Consider the following 19,857-nt stretch of genomic DNA (forward strand, 5'->3'; position numbering starts at 1 on the left):
TGAATGGTCTTTTTACGTACTTTTTCAGTGTGTTGATTATCTTCTTTTACTCTTTCTGTCACCAGGCAAAGCTAAACACTGGCACACTGCCCCTGATCCAGAGCACAGCACTCCGTGGCGAGAAGCTCCATCGTGTCTTCCACTATGTCCTCGACAACCTGGTCAATGTGATGAATGGATACTGCCTACCTGAGCCCTACTTTAGCAACAAGGTACAGCTGCCTAGAGCCAGCCTTCCCTAGAATTATTGTTCTTCTCTTCCATGCCAGTTCTCTTTCCTACTATGCTGTGGGTGATAGGAACCCCTTCTCCGGGGGCCAGCTAGCACTTTCTCCATAGAAGATATCCCTCCTGTTACCATGTGTCCTCTTATCTGCGGTAAGCACAGTTTCCTGTTCCAGGACAACTGCTGTCCACAGTAAGGAGCCTCTCTCCCTCCATCATGAACCCTCTGTACATAGTATAGACCCTTCTTAGCATGTGCTACAAAAACCATCCTCTCAAGGCCCGGTTATCCCGGTTTCCTTACTTGGAAGCCTCTGCCAGGGCTTGATGACCTCCTGGGAATGCAGACAACCCCCTTCTTATGTCACATGTAATGGAGCCTCTCCGCCCCCAGTTTCCTTGCCACTAATCCAATGACCCTCTCCTAGGCTGCATGTACTGCTTTTAATATCAAGAATCCTCTTCATGGGCCGAGTGTTTCGCTACTCAGGAGCATGGCAGAGGCCTGTGTGTTGCTTTTAATCACAAGTAGACTGGCCGTCGGTCTGGTATTCTGCTGTTCACTCTGAGGAGCCTTTCCAAGGAGCGCTCACCTGCTGCATACCACTTGCACGTAACACTAGTTTAACCTACATTTTTTATATCTGATAGAGACTACTAGCTGCAGATTCCTTAACGTAGAATTATCCCCAGGCGTGAGACAGGATCCGGAAAACTTTTTGCCACATCATCCCTGCGCACCGGGGGGATGGCACCATGTGACTCCGCCCTGACGTTGTCCCCGTCCGTGACGTCAGCGAGGATACATAAGTCCCACCCCGGCGCTTCTACGTCAGTTTTTCTCTTTTCCGCGTGCAACGCGGATCCAGATGTTTTCAGGCCTTCTATTCTTTTATGCGCTTTGGCGTTAGGTGGAACAGTGTGCGAATGCCTTCAGGCTTCAAAACGTGTACCTCCTGTGCGCGTCCCTTGTCGGCGATGGACCCTCACCCAATTTGCATGTGGTGCCTGGGTGAGCACCACGATTCAGAGAGCTGTGACGCCTGTCAGCGCCTTAAGCCTAAGTCACGGCAGGAGCACCGGATAAAGTTGCTGTCTGCGCACTTGTCTAGGTCGGTGTCATCCCAGCGTCCGTCCCCTACCTCGGAAGCAAGGAACCGCCGGTTTCGTCTGCGACATCGTCTTTCGCCCGGCCCTTTGGGCGTGGCTCACCAGCTGGTAGGTCGTTCAGTTTGTCTCCGAGGCCCTGTCCTCCTTCCGCGGTGGGCGCTGGCTCACCCCGGGACAGGCGCCCCCGCCTGTCGCCTCCCTTCTGTGGTTTCTGCCGCAGGTTTTCTCATTTGTTCTCTGATGCGGGATTTTCTTTTCTAAGAGTAGTTCCCATACGTCTTGGGCCGTGTCTACCCTATGTGGGTTGTTGTAGCTATTGGATATCCCTGTTTTACATGGGGAGGATGTGGACTTCCCCGTGCAGGTTCCTTGACCTTCCTGACTTTATGTGCCGCTGGTGCGTTTTCTTGGGCAGCTGCGGCTTGGTGCTACGGTGTCTTTTCTTTTTTGCCCTTTATCTGCCATTTGGCCTGTTCCTCTGTCCGGTGTCCAGAAGGGGTATCTTTCTGTGTTGACGACGTGGTTCGTCCTACTTGTTTCTCCTCTTGTTTTTCGGCTGGTTGCTTGTTGGCACCTAGCGGTGCCCACCTGGACGTTGTGGTCTAGACGTTTGGTTTAATGGCGTTGTCTGGTCCACGGCTCTTGGAGTGAGGCCTGGCGCCCCTGTTGCTGGTTTTTCGGGAGCCTTATGAGCCTATGTTTTTTCTCCTCCAACTGCCTTCTTTCTGACGCGCTGTTCTGTCTGGTCTGTTGACGTCCAGCTGTGATGCATTCAGCTGCCCTCTTCACTGGGGGTGTTCCCGGTGGAGGGCTCTTACCCTAGTTTCTGCTCCTCTCCTTGGAGTCTCTGGGTTACTCTTCTTCCTCGGTACTCCCCGGCGTTGCCTGTACAGGGGGCTTTCGGTGGAAGTCCCTGGTATATTGGCTGCTGAACTCCTTCCTATTGCCTGTACATGGGGCTTCCGATGGAGGTCCCTGGTACATTGTCGGCTGGTCTCCTCTTGTATTGCCTGTGCCTGGGGCTTCCGATGGAGGTCCCTGGTACATTGGTTGCTGGTCTCCTCTTGTATTGCCTGTACCTGGGGCTTCGGGTGGAGGTCCCTGGTACATTGGCTGATGGCCTCCTTCCGTATTACCCTTCCTTCTCCTGCTTCGTGAAGGTGGGCTGACGGAATGCCGCTGTGACATCCCCTGTGGGGCAGTGTTCTCTGCGACATTGGGGTTTTGGTCTGCTTGGGAACGGGACTGGGTTCTTTTCCCTGTTCCTGCGGCTCACCCCCTGTTGGAGAGGACTGGATTGTTCCCTGTCCCGGCAACTTGTCCCCTGTCGGGGTCCTGGGTTCGCCTGAGCTGGGGAGGTCCTCTCGCAGACCCTCCTTCCCCTTGGGTATGTCTAGGGTATCTATTCTACTTTAAGGAATCTGCGGCTAATAGTCTCTATCAGATGTACGAGTTACTTTCATTCGGTAACGATGTATCTGATGGAGACAATTCTAGCCGCAGATTCCTTCACGACCCGCCCTTCCTCCCCGCTCTGCGAGGGCCCTCTTTGTCTTCTGCACTCGCCTGCCTCCGGTTGGTTGTCTTTGCGAGTGCCTTTTCTTACTCCCTCCTTCGGGGGATGTTAGTCTTCTTGTTATTGCTCCTTTCTTGACTTTTATAGGCACTTCTGCGTCCCGGTACCCTGGTCTCCAGTGAGGGGTTCGCTTGTGCTTCTTCTTTCCTTTGTCACTTGCCCTTCTGTCTTTGGCAGTCCTTGGGGTTGCCTTGACTTGGCTGGTCTCAGCCTTGGCTTTCGGGAGACTTTCTCCCTGCCGGTATTGTCTGAGGTTGAATGGTCATTGCTCTCCGTTCTGACCTTGGTGTCGCTTCCATTCTGGAAGGTGACTGCAGACTTCTTAGTTTGCTGTGTATTTTTTATATGCTTGTGCCCCGGGAGGCTGTTGTATTTGTTTGCAGGATTGCTTTCCAGTAGCAGTGCCCTGTTCTTTCATTCCATATCTTGTTGCCTCAGTACCTGTCTCTATTTTGGATGGGGCTGTACCTTACCATTGTTTCTTCCCTTCTGTTTAGCAGGGTTTTTCGCACACTGTTCCAGTATTCTCACAGTTTTTGTTTGTGATGGCTCTGCGTTGTGGCGCAGAAAAGTTCTCCAACGAAAACTGACGTAGGCGTGCCGGGGTGGGACTTATGTATCCTTGCTGACGTCACGGTCGCGGACGACGTCAGGGTGGATTCACGTGGTACCGTCCCCCCGGCGCGCAGGGATGCCGTGGCAAAATGTTTTCCGGACCCAGTCTCACGCCTGGGGATAATTCTATGTTAAGGAATCTGCGGCTAGAATTGTCTCTACCAGATACATCATTACCGAATGCAAGTAACTCGTACACTGTGTCCCTAAAATATGTGCTGACTTTTCTAATCCGTTTGACCCGTCTAATATGTTTTGGAAGACTACGTTTACACCATGGATGCAAAGTGTACGCCCTGCTGGAGAAGACCAAGTAGGCAAGCAAAATATTAAAATCAGGTTCATAACTCATAAAAAGATATGCACTATATTGGTCAGAAGGAAAAAATATCATGTTCTCAAGGTCCATGGTTTACTTTAAAATGTATGTTTAAAGAACCTAGTGCATGTTGTCTGGAGGTTTATCAGTACTACAATTTATATTACTTCTCAGTTAGGCATCTTAAATTTAAAATCATGGGCTATGAATAATAGTTGTTATTTAATACTAATGGACCAACGGTGAATTACATTTGTCAAATGAAACAGAAACAAATAAAATGAATTTCGGGTACTACTATTTTCTTCCTTTTGTTAAGAAACATGCAGTGTGGTTTCATAGGTGTTTTTGGCTTATGTTTCTGGATGCCTCTTTTACTATTGTTAAAGGGTATAATAGGTTTGATCAGATTTTCATGGTTGCAAGGTGTATTTTCTTATGGATGCAGCATTTATTATGGCTGCCACACTTTTTATGTTTATTTTTTGTGTTATGACTGTTGTCACTTTTTGTGCACCATTTTGCAATTGGTACTCTGCTTTTTTTTCTGTACTTTGTTTTTGTGTAGTTAGATTGTAGTATATCTTTTCTCATTTTGTCATTCGATTGCCTTATTATTGAGTAGCCTTGCGTGTGAGTTTCTGGGCAATTTAGTGGGTTGTGTAAGGTGTAGTGTGTTCAGTGTGTGGGAGTGTGGCACAAGAGCAGTGTTATCGTGAACATTGTGTGTTTGGTTGTTTGAGTGTTCGAGTCATGAAAGGCATTCATTTTTGTTATGTTACATCCACATTTGCTTTGTTGTTTGTTTGAAAGGAGGGCACTGTGTCATGCGCTGTTGTCTGTTGTTCTTATTGTACAAATCCATGTTATGTGCTGAGTCATTGGAATGTATGTGGTTCTATAGCAAGTTGTAATGTGTGTGATTCTACTGAGTTTGAAAATGTGTGTGAGTTTGTCGAATTCTGAAATGTGTCCTTAAAGTTCTGGAATATGTTTAATTCCAAAGAGTATCTTAAATATAGAATGCCAATTCTTAAAGGTTTACTGAATAAAGAATAACAATTTGTTAAAGACAAGGAGGCTAGCATTACAATGTATTCACTCTTAAAAGCTTCCAAAACAGAACTCAATACACATCACAATGAAAAATAGAATCCTCAGTCCCATAACTCCTTGTCCTCGATATTCCTCCTGTTTTCCTCTTCTTTCTCATATTCGGTGTTCTTCTGTTTTCTTTATCTGCCTTTAACTATCTGCAAAATAAAGACAAATCATCTCTCTAAACCCTAAACAATTTTACTTCAGTTAAATCATTAACTTACTGTACTATACAAACTCTTCATTTCTAAAATGTACTTTCTTTATGCAAAATATTTTCTATTTATCTACACACCCAGCCTCCTTTATTGGGAGGGATGGGCAGGATAATGCCAGACTCCTTGTCTTTAATAAAATTGTGATTCTTTATTCAGTAAAACTGTACGATTTGTCATTTTATGGCAAGACAGGGGGCTCTCATTATACATGGTCAAAGTTTTTCCAAGCACAGATTGAAACATATTCTACAGCTCTGAAAGCAAACCTCCTAAACTTATCAGCATTAGACGAATCGATCCTCCAATCATCCCCCCATCATAAAAACCTTACTTGCCATAGTACCCCTGACAGAGTGTGCCCTAAATTGTGACAAATTTACACCTGCTTACCTCATCACAGCCTTTACCCATCTTGCAACGGTTGCATTTGTGACAGCTGTAAATGACTTTACATATGAAATTAACAGCTGACCCACTCAGGCAGATCCGTGTTCGAACATCCTAGTTTCCTACATCTCAACACACAATTTTGAAGAGTTGCCAAATCTTGGGTAAAGTACTAAGCTAGACATTGTCTTAGATATTTTCCAAATTACAGAAATTACTCCATCTGGTTGAAAAAATCTATTGGACACCTATCACTCCCTTATATCAGAAACTCGTCTGAATGAAATTGAACACAATAATGTTGCCAATTTCCATGTTAAATCTCTTACTCCAAAGTATTTGTTGCTTGGCCATCTCTCAAATAGGTCTAGTAACAAATCAACATTCCATAATGTTTGATATTTCGCTCTAGGCAGTCTCTTCAACCCAATTCCTTTCATTACCCTACATATCAACGGACGTCTGTCCACTGACAGTCCTTGTTTTAAGGAATGTCCTACTGCAACAGCTGATCTAGAACAATTAACTGTGCTATATGACAACCCTATTTCAAATAAATTGGCTCCGAAAATTGCCACTTCTATTTCATCTGCTTCCATGGATCCAAATCTTTTTCCATGCATCAATGTAACCACTTTGGCCGTGCACGTTTATCTCTTTCTAGTTCCTAGAGCCCATGATTCATTGAGTACATTTGTAGATGTTCCCGAAAGGCCTCAGAATCTACTTGATCTCCTGATAGCCTCCATACTAGAAGGTTGAGCAAACCTGACTTCACCAATTCCTTCTACATTCCTCTTAAAAGATCTTTGCTCGACTTTATCACATATGGAATTTCTATCAGCATTTACATAATAGTTGGAAACCATGCTTGTGTTTTCCAAAAAGGTTTGACTAGTACTGCTTGACATGTCTGCCTCCTCACCTATACTAATCCTCTCTGAATCATTGAAAATGAGGGAAACGCCTACCCTTTAATTCCCCTCCAATCCTGCAAGAATGCAATCTTCTATTGCTCCGTTGAAGTGCCCTGTAATGGAAAGGCCCCAGAAGTACTGCTTCTATTGATGAGGATGGCAGACTGATCATACGTGCCAGCTCCTTCAACTTCACTTTCTGCTTCCTTGACAACAATCTCACCTCTTGCCTTATCTTCTTTACCTTTTTTTCTGGTAACTGTTACTAAGTCTACCACAAATCCCAGAAACTCCAAACACTGCGTAGGAATCAAAATCGATTTCTCCATGCTTATTATAAAACCCAATGTTTCCAACAAATTCCTTACCGACATCAACTGATCTTTCAATTCCTCCACATTTTGATTCATTATCAAAATGTCATCCAAATAAACAATCATTCTCCACCCCTCTTTCTCTTAGGAAACCCACTACTGGTCTTAGTAATTTCATGAAACACCAAGGCACGGCAGACACCCCGAATGGGAGACATTGGAATTGGTATTAATGTCCTCTCCGTCTGAACTGTAAAAAACATTGACCCTCCATTGTAATTGGAATCGTGAAATAGGCATTCTTGAGGTCCATTTTCACCATCCATTCTAAATCCAGAACCATGTTCCTCTAAATATGAATAAGTGTATGTATGTGACAAGCTGATTTAAATTTCTCAATTTATCACAGGCCTCCAGCCTCTGCCCCTTTTTCCACCAGAAATAAAGTACTCACTTATCGTTTTTGTTCCTCCCTTATTTTTACAATTGCATCTTTTACTATCATTCATCAAATCTCTTCTTGTACAAAATTCGCCAACTCTTTCTGAAAAATCAGTTTGTTTTGTTCTTTCGTTTGGTGAGGTTCTGAATCGAACTCTATTTGATAACCTTCTATTGCCTCCAAGACCATGTATCCCTGCCTTTGTTATTTCTCTCCATTGATCTTTGAAAAATGTTAACCTTCCTCCCAATAACCAATAACAGTCTTCATACTCACCTTGTCTCTGATTGGTACCTTGTCCACATCCTCTGCCAGTTCTACCTCTTGCTTCTCTACCCAGTTGGGGTTAAAACATTGGTTCCCACTATAGTTTCCATAAATTTGGTATCCTGACATATGGAACTTATAATTTGCTCAGCTGAAAGGTTGCTGTCTCCTCCCAGACTTCACATAAAATGTGTTCCCTGCCAAAACTCTGCACATTAAAAAGTGAACTTTATCTAGACATGTAAAAGTCAGTACATATTTACTCTATGATTCAACCATTCCTTTCTCAAATAATAATCTGCTGGCCTCTTCACTTGACTCCTTTTTAACCAGATCACCTAATTTAAGATTAATGTGCATTATTACTGTTCTGCATTTCTCTGCCACTAGTCCTGCATTGGCATTGCCCAAACAAATAACTTGCACATTGGCCCCATTCTCCCGGTACATGCATAGTTAGGTCACTCTCTTTCAAGTTTGTATCCCTCTACTGTATCAGAAATCTTAGCAGGTAGACCCAGAATATCTAGAACTGTTTTATTGATCTCTTTAGACTTTTTCTAAGGTCTGTGCCCATCCCAAAAAAGATAAGTTATTAATTCCGGATCTAGATTAGGTGTTAAAGTTACTTTCCCCTCTGTCACCGGACGAGAGCATTCAGCCATCAAGATGTTTCTCTCATCCTTCTCTAGTGGCTTTCTTATCCTGTTCTTGATATAATTAGACACATGGTCTAAGGGCCAACAATCTTTACCCCTTGGGTGTCTTATATCCCTTAGGTCGAATAATGTGTCACCTAATTGATCCATAACTGTTATTTCTTTATTCCTATTTCTCACCAAACTCCTCTTTCAGACATCTGGCAGCCAGCAATTGGAATAAACTCCCCATCAGTCTTAGGCTAGAAGGATCTGAAATTAAGTTCAGAAAACTTCTCAAGACCCATCTGTATAAAAACTAGCTATCTGGTTGATCGCAGGGTGGCCATCTGCCTCTCTCCTTTTGGGTTTTCTTTTTTTTTCTCTGCAGCGCGGGGACACGCCGTGAAGGCGTCACCAGGCGCTTTATAAATCTCTTTATTATTATTATTATTATTATTATTATCTAAACAATGTCTATAATCCATTTCCAGAATATACTCATCCAAATTGGATGTTTCCCCTGTCATCTCCAAGTCATCCTTTGGATCAGACTCACTTTCAGTGTTAAACTGACTTTTCTTTGTGCCACTTTGGACACCTATTCTTCTTGAGGGGCTTGAGCTCCCTTCTTTTTGGACAAAACAGCCAAATGCTTCTGTTTCCTAATGCATTTTCCTCCTGGACTTCTATTTAGATCCTCCTCATCAGATACTGAAACATATTTCTCATCACCTACTTGTCTACAGTCCCGTTTCTCACTTTGTACATGTTTCACTGTTTCCTGAACAGTATCATGCAATTCCTGACTTCTAATTTTCCTCATGATGCCATCCTGGCTCGTATCTTCATTACCTTTCTTGATCATATTGACTAGTTTGTATTATTTTGTAAATAAATATTGTTTTAGGCCTTTCTATCTTTTCCCTGAAATAGGCGCTTTTATTTTACTTCACAAAACCTTCCAACTGCCGCCTTGACCGTTTTTGGCAAACAATGCCAAGCCAAAGTGCTTCTTTGCTTGTTAATGCGCCTCTAATGCCTAACATGTTTAAAAACAATCCCAATTGTTTCTAAACAAGCCCTACTTCCTTCAATAATACACGTTCTGACCTAAAACGTCAGACTCTTCTCTACAGGCGTGAGGAAAGCCCCATTTCCTTCGGAAAGATGCGTTACGACCAAAAACATCAGATACATTCACACAGCTGTCTTTGTCAAAAGGGCTGCCACTGCCTGACCGCGTCCTCTATCCTGAGTACGAGCTGAAATTAAACCACTCCTGCTCTCGTGCACATGCCAAAATGGCGCTCGAGGAGCGTAACCGACATGTAACTAGTCAAATGAGTTTGTGAAAATCCTTTGCTATTTTGTAAATACAGAGCCACTTTCCACAATAAGAACCCAAACCATGATCTTCCTTAATGTTTTTTATTTATGCTAAAAAATCGAATAATACAAAATACCTTTAAAATGGAAAACGTAACAAATTTCTTACATATAACAGTTTTGCCCATACATTAGGTATTAATCGCAATTACAATACTTCTATGTCTATAATGAAATATATAAACATTCATTCATTATATAAACAATCATCCAATCCTAATAATATGCACATCCAATGATAAATATGTGCTCAGAAGCAGCAAATAAAAGAGGAAGAATATGGAGGACAAGAAGTATTGATGGGACTGAGAATTCTATTTTTCATTGTGATGTTTATATTTTGAAGCTTTTAAGGAGTTGCTGCTTCGAAAGAGTGAATAAAAGTTCATGCATAATGCTTAATACTTAATACTAGCCTCCTATCTTGCCATAAAATTCTGCCAGGTGTTAGTTGGGCACAACATTATATTGTGGTGAGCAAAGAAAACCATGTCCTATATGGTGTAAAACCCATTAATTTAGAATACCTGTATTTGTTAACCCAATTTGCATGTAAAAAAGGAGATATGTAAACAGACTATAATGCTGACAACAATACCAGTGACTGGTGTAGGTAGATCTTAATAGGTACTGTCTCTTCTTTGCTTTGCAGCTTAAGGATTGGGTAGAGCGACTTATGAAGACACTACGTGACCCTTCTCTCCCACTCTTGGAGCTTCAGGACATTATGACTAGTGTGTCGGGGCGGATCCCACCCAATGTAGAGAAAGCAATCAAGAAGGAGATGGCACAGTATGCCAGCAACATCACCTCGGTCCTGTGCCAATTCCCCAGCCAGCAGGTAGTGTGATTAGCATCTGTTCATGTCTAGGAGATACTATAAGTGTTTGCAGGACTCTAGACTAGGTGGGGTCAGAAAGTTAGAAAGTTTATACTGTATTAAGTGACCTGCTTACCTACCTTGAGATTTTGCATCCGTCACATCATCTGCATATTAGTGTACACAGATCCTGTACATTAACTCTAATATGAATGTCCATTATCTTTAAGAGGGATGCACTTGTAGTTACCTGGGACAAAGGGAGGAGAGTTTGACGTTTCCTGGAAAGCGCTGAATGGTCAAACGTTTTCAATGTGAACATCACAGAGTTTCATGTAGCATGTGTGGCTGCTTGTGTCCGACGTGTACTATGTTGCAGCAACAGCAAAATGTAACTGCACTCTCTCTTTGATGACTTATTACCAGGTCTTATTCACAAAGTTAAATGTACACATGTAGTTTTACTCAAGGTAAAACATACTACTTCACCTTGTAGTAAATGTACACGTTTTGGTATTCACCATGTCCGAATGTAAAGTTACTACTAGGTACAGACTTCTGGTCTCCACCCCATCAAAATTGCCTAATAGAATAGCATTTAACAGTGTAAAGTTACAACTTTTAACTTTTTACATGTAGGCATATACACATATATGTATTCTAAGTAATTAATTTATTGTTTACTTTATTTAACTTTATTTTCTATGGAGTGTTATTTTAAATCCATGCTTCCATTATTTTCTATGTGAGTGTGTTGCAGTGCCTGTCAGTGTCCATGTGTGGTGCTGGACTTAGTCCAAGGCTGGGTTAGAGTACATTTACAAATGTTTTGGGTTCTTTTTGTCTGAAGTACCTTTAGAAGTGTAGTTTGTGATTAGCAATGGGCTTACTCTATTGTGGTTAGATGTTTGTAATGGCATGCCCCTCCCTAAACACCTTCTTACCCCTTCCTAAATGCCTGCTTAAGCCTTCCTATACTCTCTCATTTGTTTGAATGTGTTCCATATTTCTTATCCACTAGCACAGGTTCCTGCCACATTTACTACTATAATATATACCTACGTATGCAGAGATCTTCGCATAAAAAACATAAGAGAGGCGGAGGCAGAGGACTGCACACTTAGGTCTGTGAATAGTGTTAAAAATTGGGTTTCTGGTTAGCTGAGGTATGCACCCTGTCTAAGCAGGAACCACAATCTTAGTTAGGGTAAGTCAGATACACACCCTAAATTAACTCGTGCTCCCCCACTGATAGCTTAGCACAAAGCAGTCAGGCTCAACTTAAGAGGCAATGTGCAAAGTATTTGTGCAACAGTTAACACAGTAAAACATTGAAAACACCACACAAATATAATCCACACCAGATTAGAAAGGTAGAGCTTAAATTAATGAACAAAACAAGCCCACAATGAGAAAAATCCAATACGTAGAATCGGAGTTATGAATTTTTGAAAACTATTTTGAATTATAGTGCTTAGAAACATAAAGCACCATCAGGGGCTATATGGTTGTGCTGGCCTGGGTCAAATCTGAAAAGTCAGGCCGACCGCTATGAAGCGCAGGTTGGATACAGGAGCTGCAAACAGTACCTTCACGGAGGACGGTTCAACATAGAGGATCATGATGCGAGCAGCAGTCAGACGTATATTCTTGGGATTGTAGGCGATGCATTGGTTTCGAGTCGCACAGTTGGGAGATCCGTCGTCGTGGAATCCCTCGCGATAAAGGCAATGCGTTGTCATTGAGCCATGCAGCCAGTGATGAGATGTCCTCCGAGCAACGGAAAACCCACTTCCAAGGGGCCAGGTCTTAATTGGCACACTTGGCAGGGTAGGTCTCAGAAATAGCAGAGTCCAGGTACTGGTTGGTAAAATGGAATGAAGTCTTTGATGTCTTTGATGTCCCTGAGACATTGAAACAGGAGGCAAGCAGACAGGTCCTTGGAGCCACTCTGGGTTCAGGTGGTGTAGATCCAGTTCTTCTCACCTAGAGTAACCACAGGTCCAGAAGTATACTGAGTTAGTGGCGTCAGGGGTCCGGTACCCAGTTGTGATTTTGATGTGGGGAGGGGGGTACTTCAAAGAGAGGTCTTTTAAGTGCACAAGGTCCCTGCCCTGGCTGCAGACTCACTACGGGGGGGAGGGGATGGGGGGTGGCGGCATGCATCTCTCTGTGTGGGTACAGGCAAAGACCTATTCAGGTGCAAGTGTCAGCACGTTCCCTTTGTGTGTGGCTGTCCTGAGGGAATTCACAAAACCCAGACATCACCCACGCCAGACATGCATTCAGAGACATATAATGTAAGAAAACGCTAACTTTTTAAAAGTGGCATTTTCAGATTGAAGCTTAAAATCCAACTTTATCATAACCCCGGGCAGAAGGTGGCTGGGGCAGCATGTTCTCCGACTCCCCCCCCATGCCCCCCCCCGCCGCCTCCCGCCCGGACTCTAATTAAGTTAAAAAGTAGCAGCCACGTGGCCTTAGACTGTCAAAGCTTTGTGAAGCCGGCCCATATGTTAACACACTCCCATACCTTTCAATAGCCTGAAGTCCGCCTCTGTGAAATGCCTAGAATAGTGTTGTTATAACTTTGGAACACTATAAGACAGAGAACTCAGGTTTTCCTAAAGGTCTTAATTTCAACTATTCTTTTCATTTAAATGTATAATAAAGTAATAATTATTGGGATTTGACTGTAATCAAATGTGATTCCTACAAGTTGCACTCTGCCTGGCACCATCCTTCACACCCCCTTCAATGTGCTAGACCTTTACTGTTCAACCATAGGAAGGTCAAGGAAAGTACCTAAGCCTGAATGGAAAGTCCAACCTGGGCACGCCCGCGAAGAGGAGGCAGATTGCTTCCATAATGTTTGCCAGTTAAAACTTGGCGCAACTCACAAAGGCTCATACGTGACGTACTTTATGCCCAATTCGGACTACTCCTCCGGCTGTTCTGGTGATGAGTACCAACTCCCCCGCCCCGCCTCCCGCCTCGCCTCCCGCCCGGACTCCATAAACATTGAAGCCCGCAAAAGTAGCAGCCCCGCCTCCCGCCTCCCGCCTCGCGCCTCCCGCCTCGCCTCCCGCCCGGACTCCATAAACATTGAAGCCCGCGCTGGGCACCCGCCGACCCCCGCCCCAGCAACGTACCTCTCACTGCTGCTGCTCCTACCGGCGCTGTTGTCCTCCGCTCTTCCTGGTTCTGGCGCTGCTCCTCCCCTCACGTCGCTCATGTCGTCGCCGCTCCTCCCCTCACGCAGACGTCGCGGCCGGCGCTAGTTGCAAGGGACTACTTTTTTCAATTTATTAATATTTTAAATAATGTTTTATTTATTTTTTATGTAGCCTATGTCCTTCTGCTTGCCCTGAGGTTTTCTAAGATGTCTTGGGTGTGTGGATTGGCGCTGTAGTTCCCGAGTTTACCTTGCCTAAAGGTGCAAGTTCTCTCTTTATAATAGTAGTATAGATTGTGATTTTAAGTTATGAGTTCAGAGACACCAAACTCAAAATATCTATTTTTCACAATTGGAAATTACACTTATAAAATGTAATAAGGTAATCCCAATGTCATCCTATGGGAGAGATAGGTCTTGCAGTAGTGAAAAACGAATTGAAGAGCTTTTCATTACCTGGGCATGTAAAACTTAAAAGTACATGTCCAGCTTTTTAAATACACTGCACCCTGCCCTCGGGGCTGTCCTGGGCCTGTCTTAGAGGTGACATGTGTATTAAAAAGGAAGGTTTAGGCCTTGCAAGAGGGTTAACTTGCTAGGTCGAAATGGCAGTTTAAAACTGCACACACCGGTTCTGCAATTGCAGGCCTGAGACATGTTTAAAGGGCTACTTGAGTGGGTGGCACAATCCGTGTTGCAGACCCACTAGTAGCTTTTAATTTACAGGCCGTGGGCACATGTAGTGCACTTTACTAGGGACTTCTAACTAAATTAACTAAATTAAATATGCCTACTGTGGATAAGCCAATGTTACAATGTTTTAAGTAGAGAGCACATACACTTTAGCACTGGTTAGCAGTGGTAAAGTGTCCAGAGTCCTAAAGCGAACAAAAACTAATTCAGCAAAAGGGGGAGGAGGAAGGCAAAATATTTGGGGGTGACTGTGCAGAAAGGGCCAGGTCGAACAAATAGCATTTTGCAGTAAGTGAGTAGTACTAGTGTAGTACTGATAAATGTACTACAAAGTGCAATTTGTGAATAGGCCACTCTTTTTCTACTTGTAGTTGCCATAATATATTTTGCTTGATAGATAACTAAGGTAAATGTGAACGGGAATTTCTTTGCACAGCCACTCCTACTTTTTCTGCTGCTCCATCTCTCTGTCATTTGCTCTGCTCTTCCAACCTTTCTCTTTCCTACTGCAGCAACCTATCAAAGTAAACATATAATTTGTACCAGGAAATATTCCCAGAGGCACCGGTTTAAGGTATGCATATCCCAAAGGGACAGTTTAGACATCTTGTGACACGAGCTGTTCTTGTCAACCCTTCTTAACATCAATATGTATTTACCCAAGTAATACATGGCTGTGTTCCAATTGTGTGTTTTTGTTTAGGTTTAAAGTATTTTATTGCAGCAGGGAAAAGGAAGGAAACAACATAACAGACAAATAACCACAGGTGCACCTCAAAGCCAGCGTGCACGATACAATAGATGCTTAAAGGCAGTTCTTTCAATGTGGCGGGCACATTCGTGCCAGAGTCTCACAGCCAGCGCACCTGTGAGTGGGAACAAAGGGGGAAAAAGAAAAAGGGGAACAACTCCTTCCCTCCCCCCTCCCAACCAACTGCCCCCCCAACTCCCCGAGTCCCGCCCCCCCCCCCACCCCCTGTACTGTGCCGTCAACCATTCGCTCTTTCCTTGTGGCAGCTTGGCGCCCCCTCCTTCCATCAGTTGCCTACATGGGCCACTTAATCAGGTGGATCTGGCGGCGGCGTCAGCCTTAGCAGTCTAAGATACCTAGGGCAGGTGATTTCCTTGAATTCTAAACTTAACAAAGCATGGAATGGCGCCCAGAGCTCCTCAAAAGTGTCCACGTCCCCCGCCACTACTAGTGACAACTTCTCCATGCCCAGGACATACCACAATCTGTGTAGCCAACCAACAACAGTGGGAAGCGTGGTAGTGCGCCAGTGTATGAGTATGTTCTGTACTGCTGACCCCAGGGCTATCGCTGTCTGTCTACCTCTCTTAGATCGCAGAGGGTACATTAAACCATTCGGCAAGCCCAGTAGAACATAGGCGGGGAGGCGGGGTAATTCTATCCCAAAGCACTTGTCAACCTCGTTAAGTACCTCTTCCCAGTAAGGAGCCAGCAGGGGACAGTCCCACAGTACATGAGTGAGTGTGCCAATCTGGCCGCAGTTGCGCCAGCATGTCCCGGGTATCGAGTGGTCCATGTCATGTAGTTTCTCAGGGGTGCGATACCAATAAGTTCCCACCGCTCCCTCCCCGGGTTGTAGATGTGAAAGGGGGGAGGCTGCAACATCCTGTACAAGTCAGAAATAAGCTTGGCGTCCGATGAGCGAGTCACTAGCCAACGCTCATATGCCGTAATCGTCCGATCCGCAGTCGCTCGCACCTGAGGCTGTAGCGCCCAGTGACGCGCCTGCATGTATCGCATGCGTTCCGTCTCGGGGAGGCCATAATCCCGCCGCAAGTCCTGGAAGGAAACGACACCCTCCGGGCCATACAGATGAAACAAAGCGAAGCAGCGGGCCGCTCGCCAATGGTCATAGGCTCCCAGCTCCATACCCGGGCCAAAGTCCGGGTTACCAACTATTGGCGTGAAGGGAGAGGGAAAAGTGGTGAGGTCGTGCTTGATGGCTACAGAGTCCCACACCCGGAGCGGGACCCGTGTCACGAAGGAGGCATAAAGGTGGGCCCTCTTCAGGAATGGCACCTCCTGTAGCGTTCTGCCCGCCACCGCCTGGTCTTGAAACAGCCAATGTTTGTCCGACTCCCACCGGCTCCACTCCACCAAATAACGCAACTGAGCAGCCTGAAAGTACTTCTGCAGGTCCGGTATCCCAAGGCCACCAGACTCCGGCGCCAGTGTGCCAATGGTTCTTTTGATCCTAGGCTTACGGCCCTGCCATACGAAGCGCGTGATAGCAGACTGAGTCTCCGCTAACCATCCTTTGGGGGGTTGTAGCGGGAGCGCCCGAAACAGGTACAAGACCTGTGGCAGGAGGGTCATCTTCACTGCGGCCACTCTGCCCAGCAGCGACAACGTGCCCCTATCCCAACGGGCCAGTTCCTCCTTGATCTTCGCACTTAAAGCCGTGTAGTTGGCCGTGACCATAGCGGGGAGAGAGGGTGCCAGAAGAATCCCCAAATACGAAATCCGTTCCCCAGACCAGCTCAGAGAGAATAGCCTCTGTAAGTCAGCCCTGGTGGCGCTATACAACGAAATGTCAAGGGCTGCAGACTTTCCAAGGTTCACCTTGAAGCCCGCCACTGCCGCAAAGAGGTCCAGTTCTGCTATACATGCAGGTAGAGACCTCCGCGGATCGTCGAGTGTCAGGATTACATCGTCCGCATAGAGACTGAGAGCATGATGGAACTCTCCCATTCGGACACCAATGACATCGGGATTCTGGCGAACCCTTTGCGCGAACGGCTCCATATAAAGAGCGAAAAGCAAAGGAGACTGCGGGCACCCTTGTCTGGTACCACGCTCTATGGGGAAGTGCCGGGAGCTGCACCCGTTCACCCGCACTACCGCGGATGGGAAACGATAGCAATTGAATACCAGGTGCCTGAACTTCTCGCCGATGCCAAATTTGCCCAGGACCTTCTCCAAATAAGGCCAATGCACTCTGTCAAACGCCTTTTCCGCGTCAATGGAGAGGAGCATGCGTTCCCCGGGTATCCGCGAGGCCTTCTCCAGGATATGGGTCACTCTCTTTGTATTGTCGACAGTCTGCCGGCCTGGTACAAACCCAGCCTGGTCCGGGTCAACCATGCCCGGGAGGTGGAGCGCCAGACGTGCCGCCAGAATACTGGTGAAAATCTTCAGGTCCGTGTTTAAGAGTGAGATCGGGCGGTAGGATCCGCAAGCAGTCCGGTCCTTGCCCGACTTCGGAATCACAGACACCGTAGCCTGAAGGAATTCTGGGGGGATAGCACCCGGCTCGAGAACGTATTAAAGAGGCGCGTCAAAAGTGGCGCGAGTTCCAGGCAAAAGGTCTTGTAGAAGAGAGGGATAAAACCGTCAGGTCCCGGGGCCTTCCCGTTCTTGAGCCGGGAGATCGCCGTGACCACCTCCTCAATCCGAATCTCCCGCTCCAGATAGTGGGCCTGATCCGGCGTCAGTGACGGGAGCGACACCGACTCTAGGTATTCTGTTTCAGCTCGCGCAGAGGGGGGAACGCCGGCGTATAGATCAGCGTAGTACTCACGGAAAACTTCCGCGATCTGTCCGTCCTCCGTGACTGACCCTCCAGCGGGGGCAACTAACTCCTTCACCCGGTGCTGTTGGTGCTGCACCCTGAGCTTATGCGCCAGAAGCCGGCCGCATCTGTCCCCGCCGGTGTAGTACTTGTGCTTCAAGCGTAGAACTGCGTATTCCGCTCTGTCCGTGTCAAGTGCGGACAGGAGTTTCCTGGCGGCCTTCAATTGTCTCCAGACCCGGGGGGCACCTGTCCGATGATGCACCTGCTCTAGCTCCCGCACCTGGCGGGTAAGCTCGCCCCTTTAGAGCTGGCGATCTTTGTTCTCCGCCGAGGAGATGGCGATAAATTCGCCACGGAGCACAGCTTTCAGGGCAGCCCATTGCGTCGCGCGAGTGGTGTCGTCGTTGTCGTTAACGCGCTGAAAGTCCGCTATGGACGCACGGATCTGTTTCACCACTGATTGCCTATGCAGTAAAGTGTCCCTGAGACGCCAGACCCCCCTCGAGTGAGCCATAGGAGGCAGACGGAAGGTGCCCTCCACCGGTGCATGGTCTGAGAGAGATAGGACCCCCATGTCGTCGCTCGAGGCCAGTCAAACATCGGGCCTGTAACTAAAAGATGATCCAGCCTCGCGTATGACTTATGGGCGTTGGAGAAATAGGAGAATGCGCGGGTTGCGGGGTGGAGACGGCGCCACATGTCGTGCATATCAAGCTCCTCCAATCGGGTACGAACCGAGCCCGAAAGCTCCCCCGATTGTTGGCGCCTCTGCACCGACCTGTCCAGAAATGCGTCAAAGACCACATTCAGGTCCCCCCCAAGGACAATGTGCCTGTCAGGCGTGGATGCCACTTCTTCTAGTGCCCTGTGTAGAAACTGGTCCTGATGGTCATTGGGGCTGTATATGGAGCCTATGGTAAACACTAAACCCCCCACCTTGATCCTATACGCCAAGAGCCTCCCTTTCTGCTCCGCTACCTTCTGCAAAACTTCCCCCCTGAACCTTCTTGATATCAGGATCGCCACCCCTGCTGTCTTGGAGGCACCGGAAGAAAAGAGCTGCGTGGGGAACTTAGGGGTGCGCAGCCTGGGACAATCCTTGGCCAGCAGGTGGGTCTCCTGCAGTAGGCAAATGTCGGCCTGGGAATCATCTAACAGGGACAGTACAGCCCGCCGTTTGACCGGATTGTTCAGCCCCTTCACATTCAAAGTAACAATTTTAAGGGCCATCAGTGAGGGGAACACCAGAAACGCACATGAAGGCGGGCGAGGCCCACCGAACAGAACGCAGAGGCCACAGCAAGCGGCTCCATTGCACAGAGAAAGCAAACCACCCCACGGCACAGTACAGTCCCCATGCCACAAAACTCCCCAACTGTGTGAACCCTCTCCCCCCGGATCTCCACACTCCCAACTCCACACTCCCCCCTTCACCCCCCCCCCCCGGCAAACCCCCAGACCCCGAACTTCCCCGTCCAACTCCCCTTCCCACCCCCCTCTCCCCAGACCATTCAAAAAGAGTCATTGTCCCAGTCTGGTCCTTAGCGGACAAGGCCGTGGAAAGTCGTTCTAGTGGACGTCCAGCCACTACCACCAGCACCCCCGTCACCCTCCACCCCCATGACCCCCGCACCTGCAATGAAGATGGGCTAATGTAGACTCCCCCCGGAGTAAGTTCAGGCCGTCAGGGCCACATCGCTGTTCGTCGTTGTCCTGGAGGCGTCCTGGATGGCGCTAGACATTTCGGCTCGAATCGTGGGCGAGTCAGGCCTCGCAGGTGGAGGGGATCGCCTCTCCCCGACCAGTTGCCAACCGTCTCGAGTGCTCCGCCTGCGGCGAGGCGCCGGGGTGTCCGTGTCCGAAGCAGTGATCCCCAGTACCCCGCAGACATCCTGGAGGGACCGGAGCTGGTGCGATGTTCCATTCCATCGTAAAATCAAACGGAAGGGATGCCCCCATGAGTACTGCGTTGCGTGCTCCCTTAGGAAGTCCGTGGCGATCTTAAAGGTCTTCCTCTTCTGCAATGTGATCGTGGATAAATCCTGGTAGAGGGCCACCGGGTGATCTCTGAAGCGGAAGGGCTGCTGCCGCCGCGCCTCGCGGAGAATC

General features: G+C 46.9%; 1 protein-coding gene across 7 annotated transcripts in view; it reads left to right on the top strand.

Annotated features, from left to right (window-relative positions):
- Positions 1-19,857, top strand: part of ACACA (acetyl-CoA carboxylase alpha) — a 1,131,726-nt gene that overhangs the window by 295,833 nt on the left and 816,036 nt on the right. For all 7 annotated transcript variants that reach the window (XM_086954890.1, XM_086954892.1, XM_086954891.1 and 4 more), the window contains 2 exons: positions 66-212; positions 10,168-10,356. In XM_086954890.1, the coding sequence (XP_086811016.1) occupies positions 66-212; positions 10,168-10,356 (336 nt within the window). The remainder of the gene's footprint in view (positions 1-65; positions 213-10,167; positions 10,357-19,857) is intronic.

The sequence above is a fragment of the Lissotriton vulgaris genome, chromosome 2_1 (genome assembly GCF_964263255.1).
Source record: "Lissotriton vulgaris chromosome 2_1, aLisVul1.2, whole genome shotgun sequence".
Taxonomy (NCBI): domain Eukaryota; kingdom Metazoa; phylum Chordata; class Amphibia; order Caudata; family Salamandridae; genus Lissotriton; species Lissotriton vulgaris.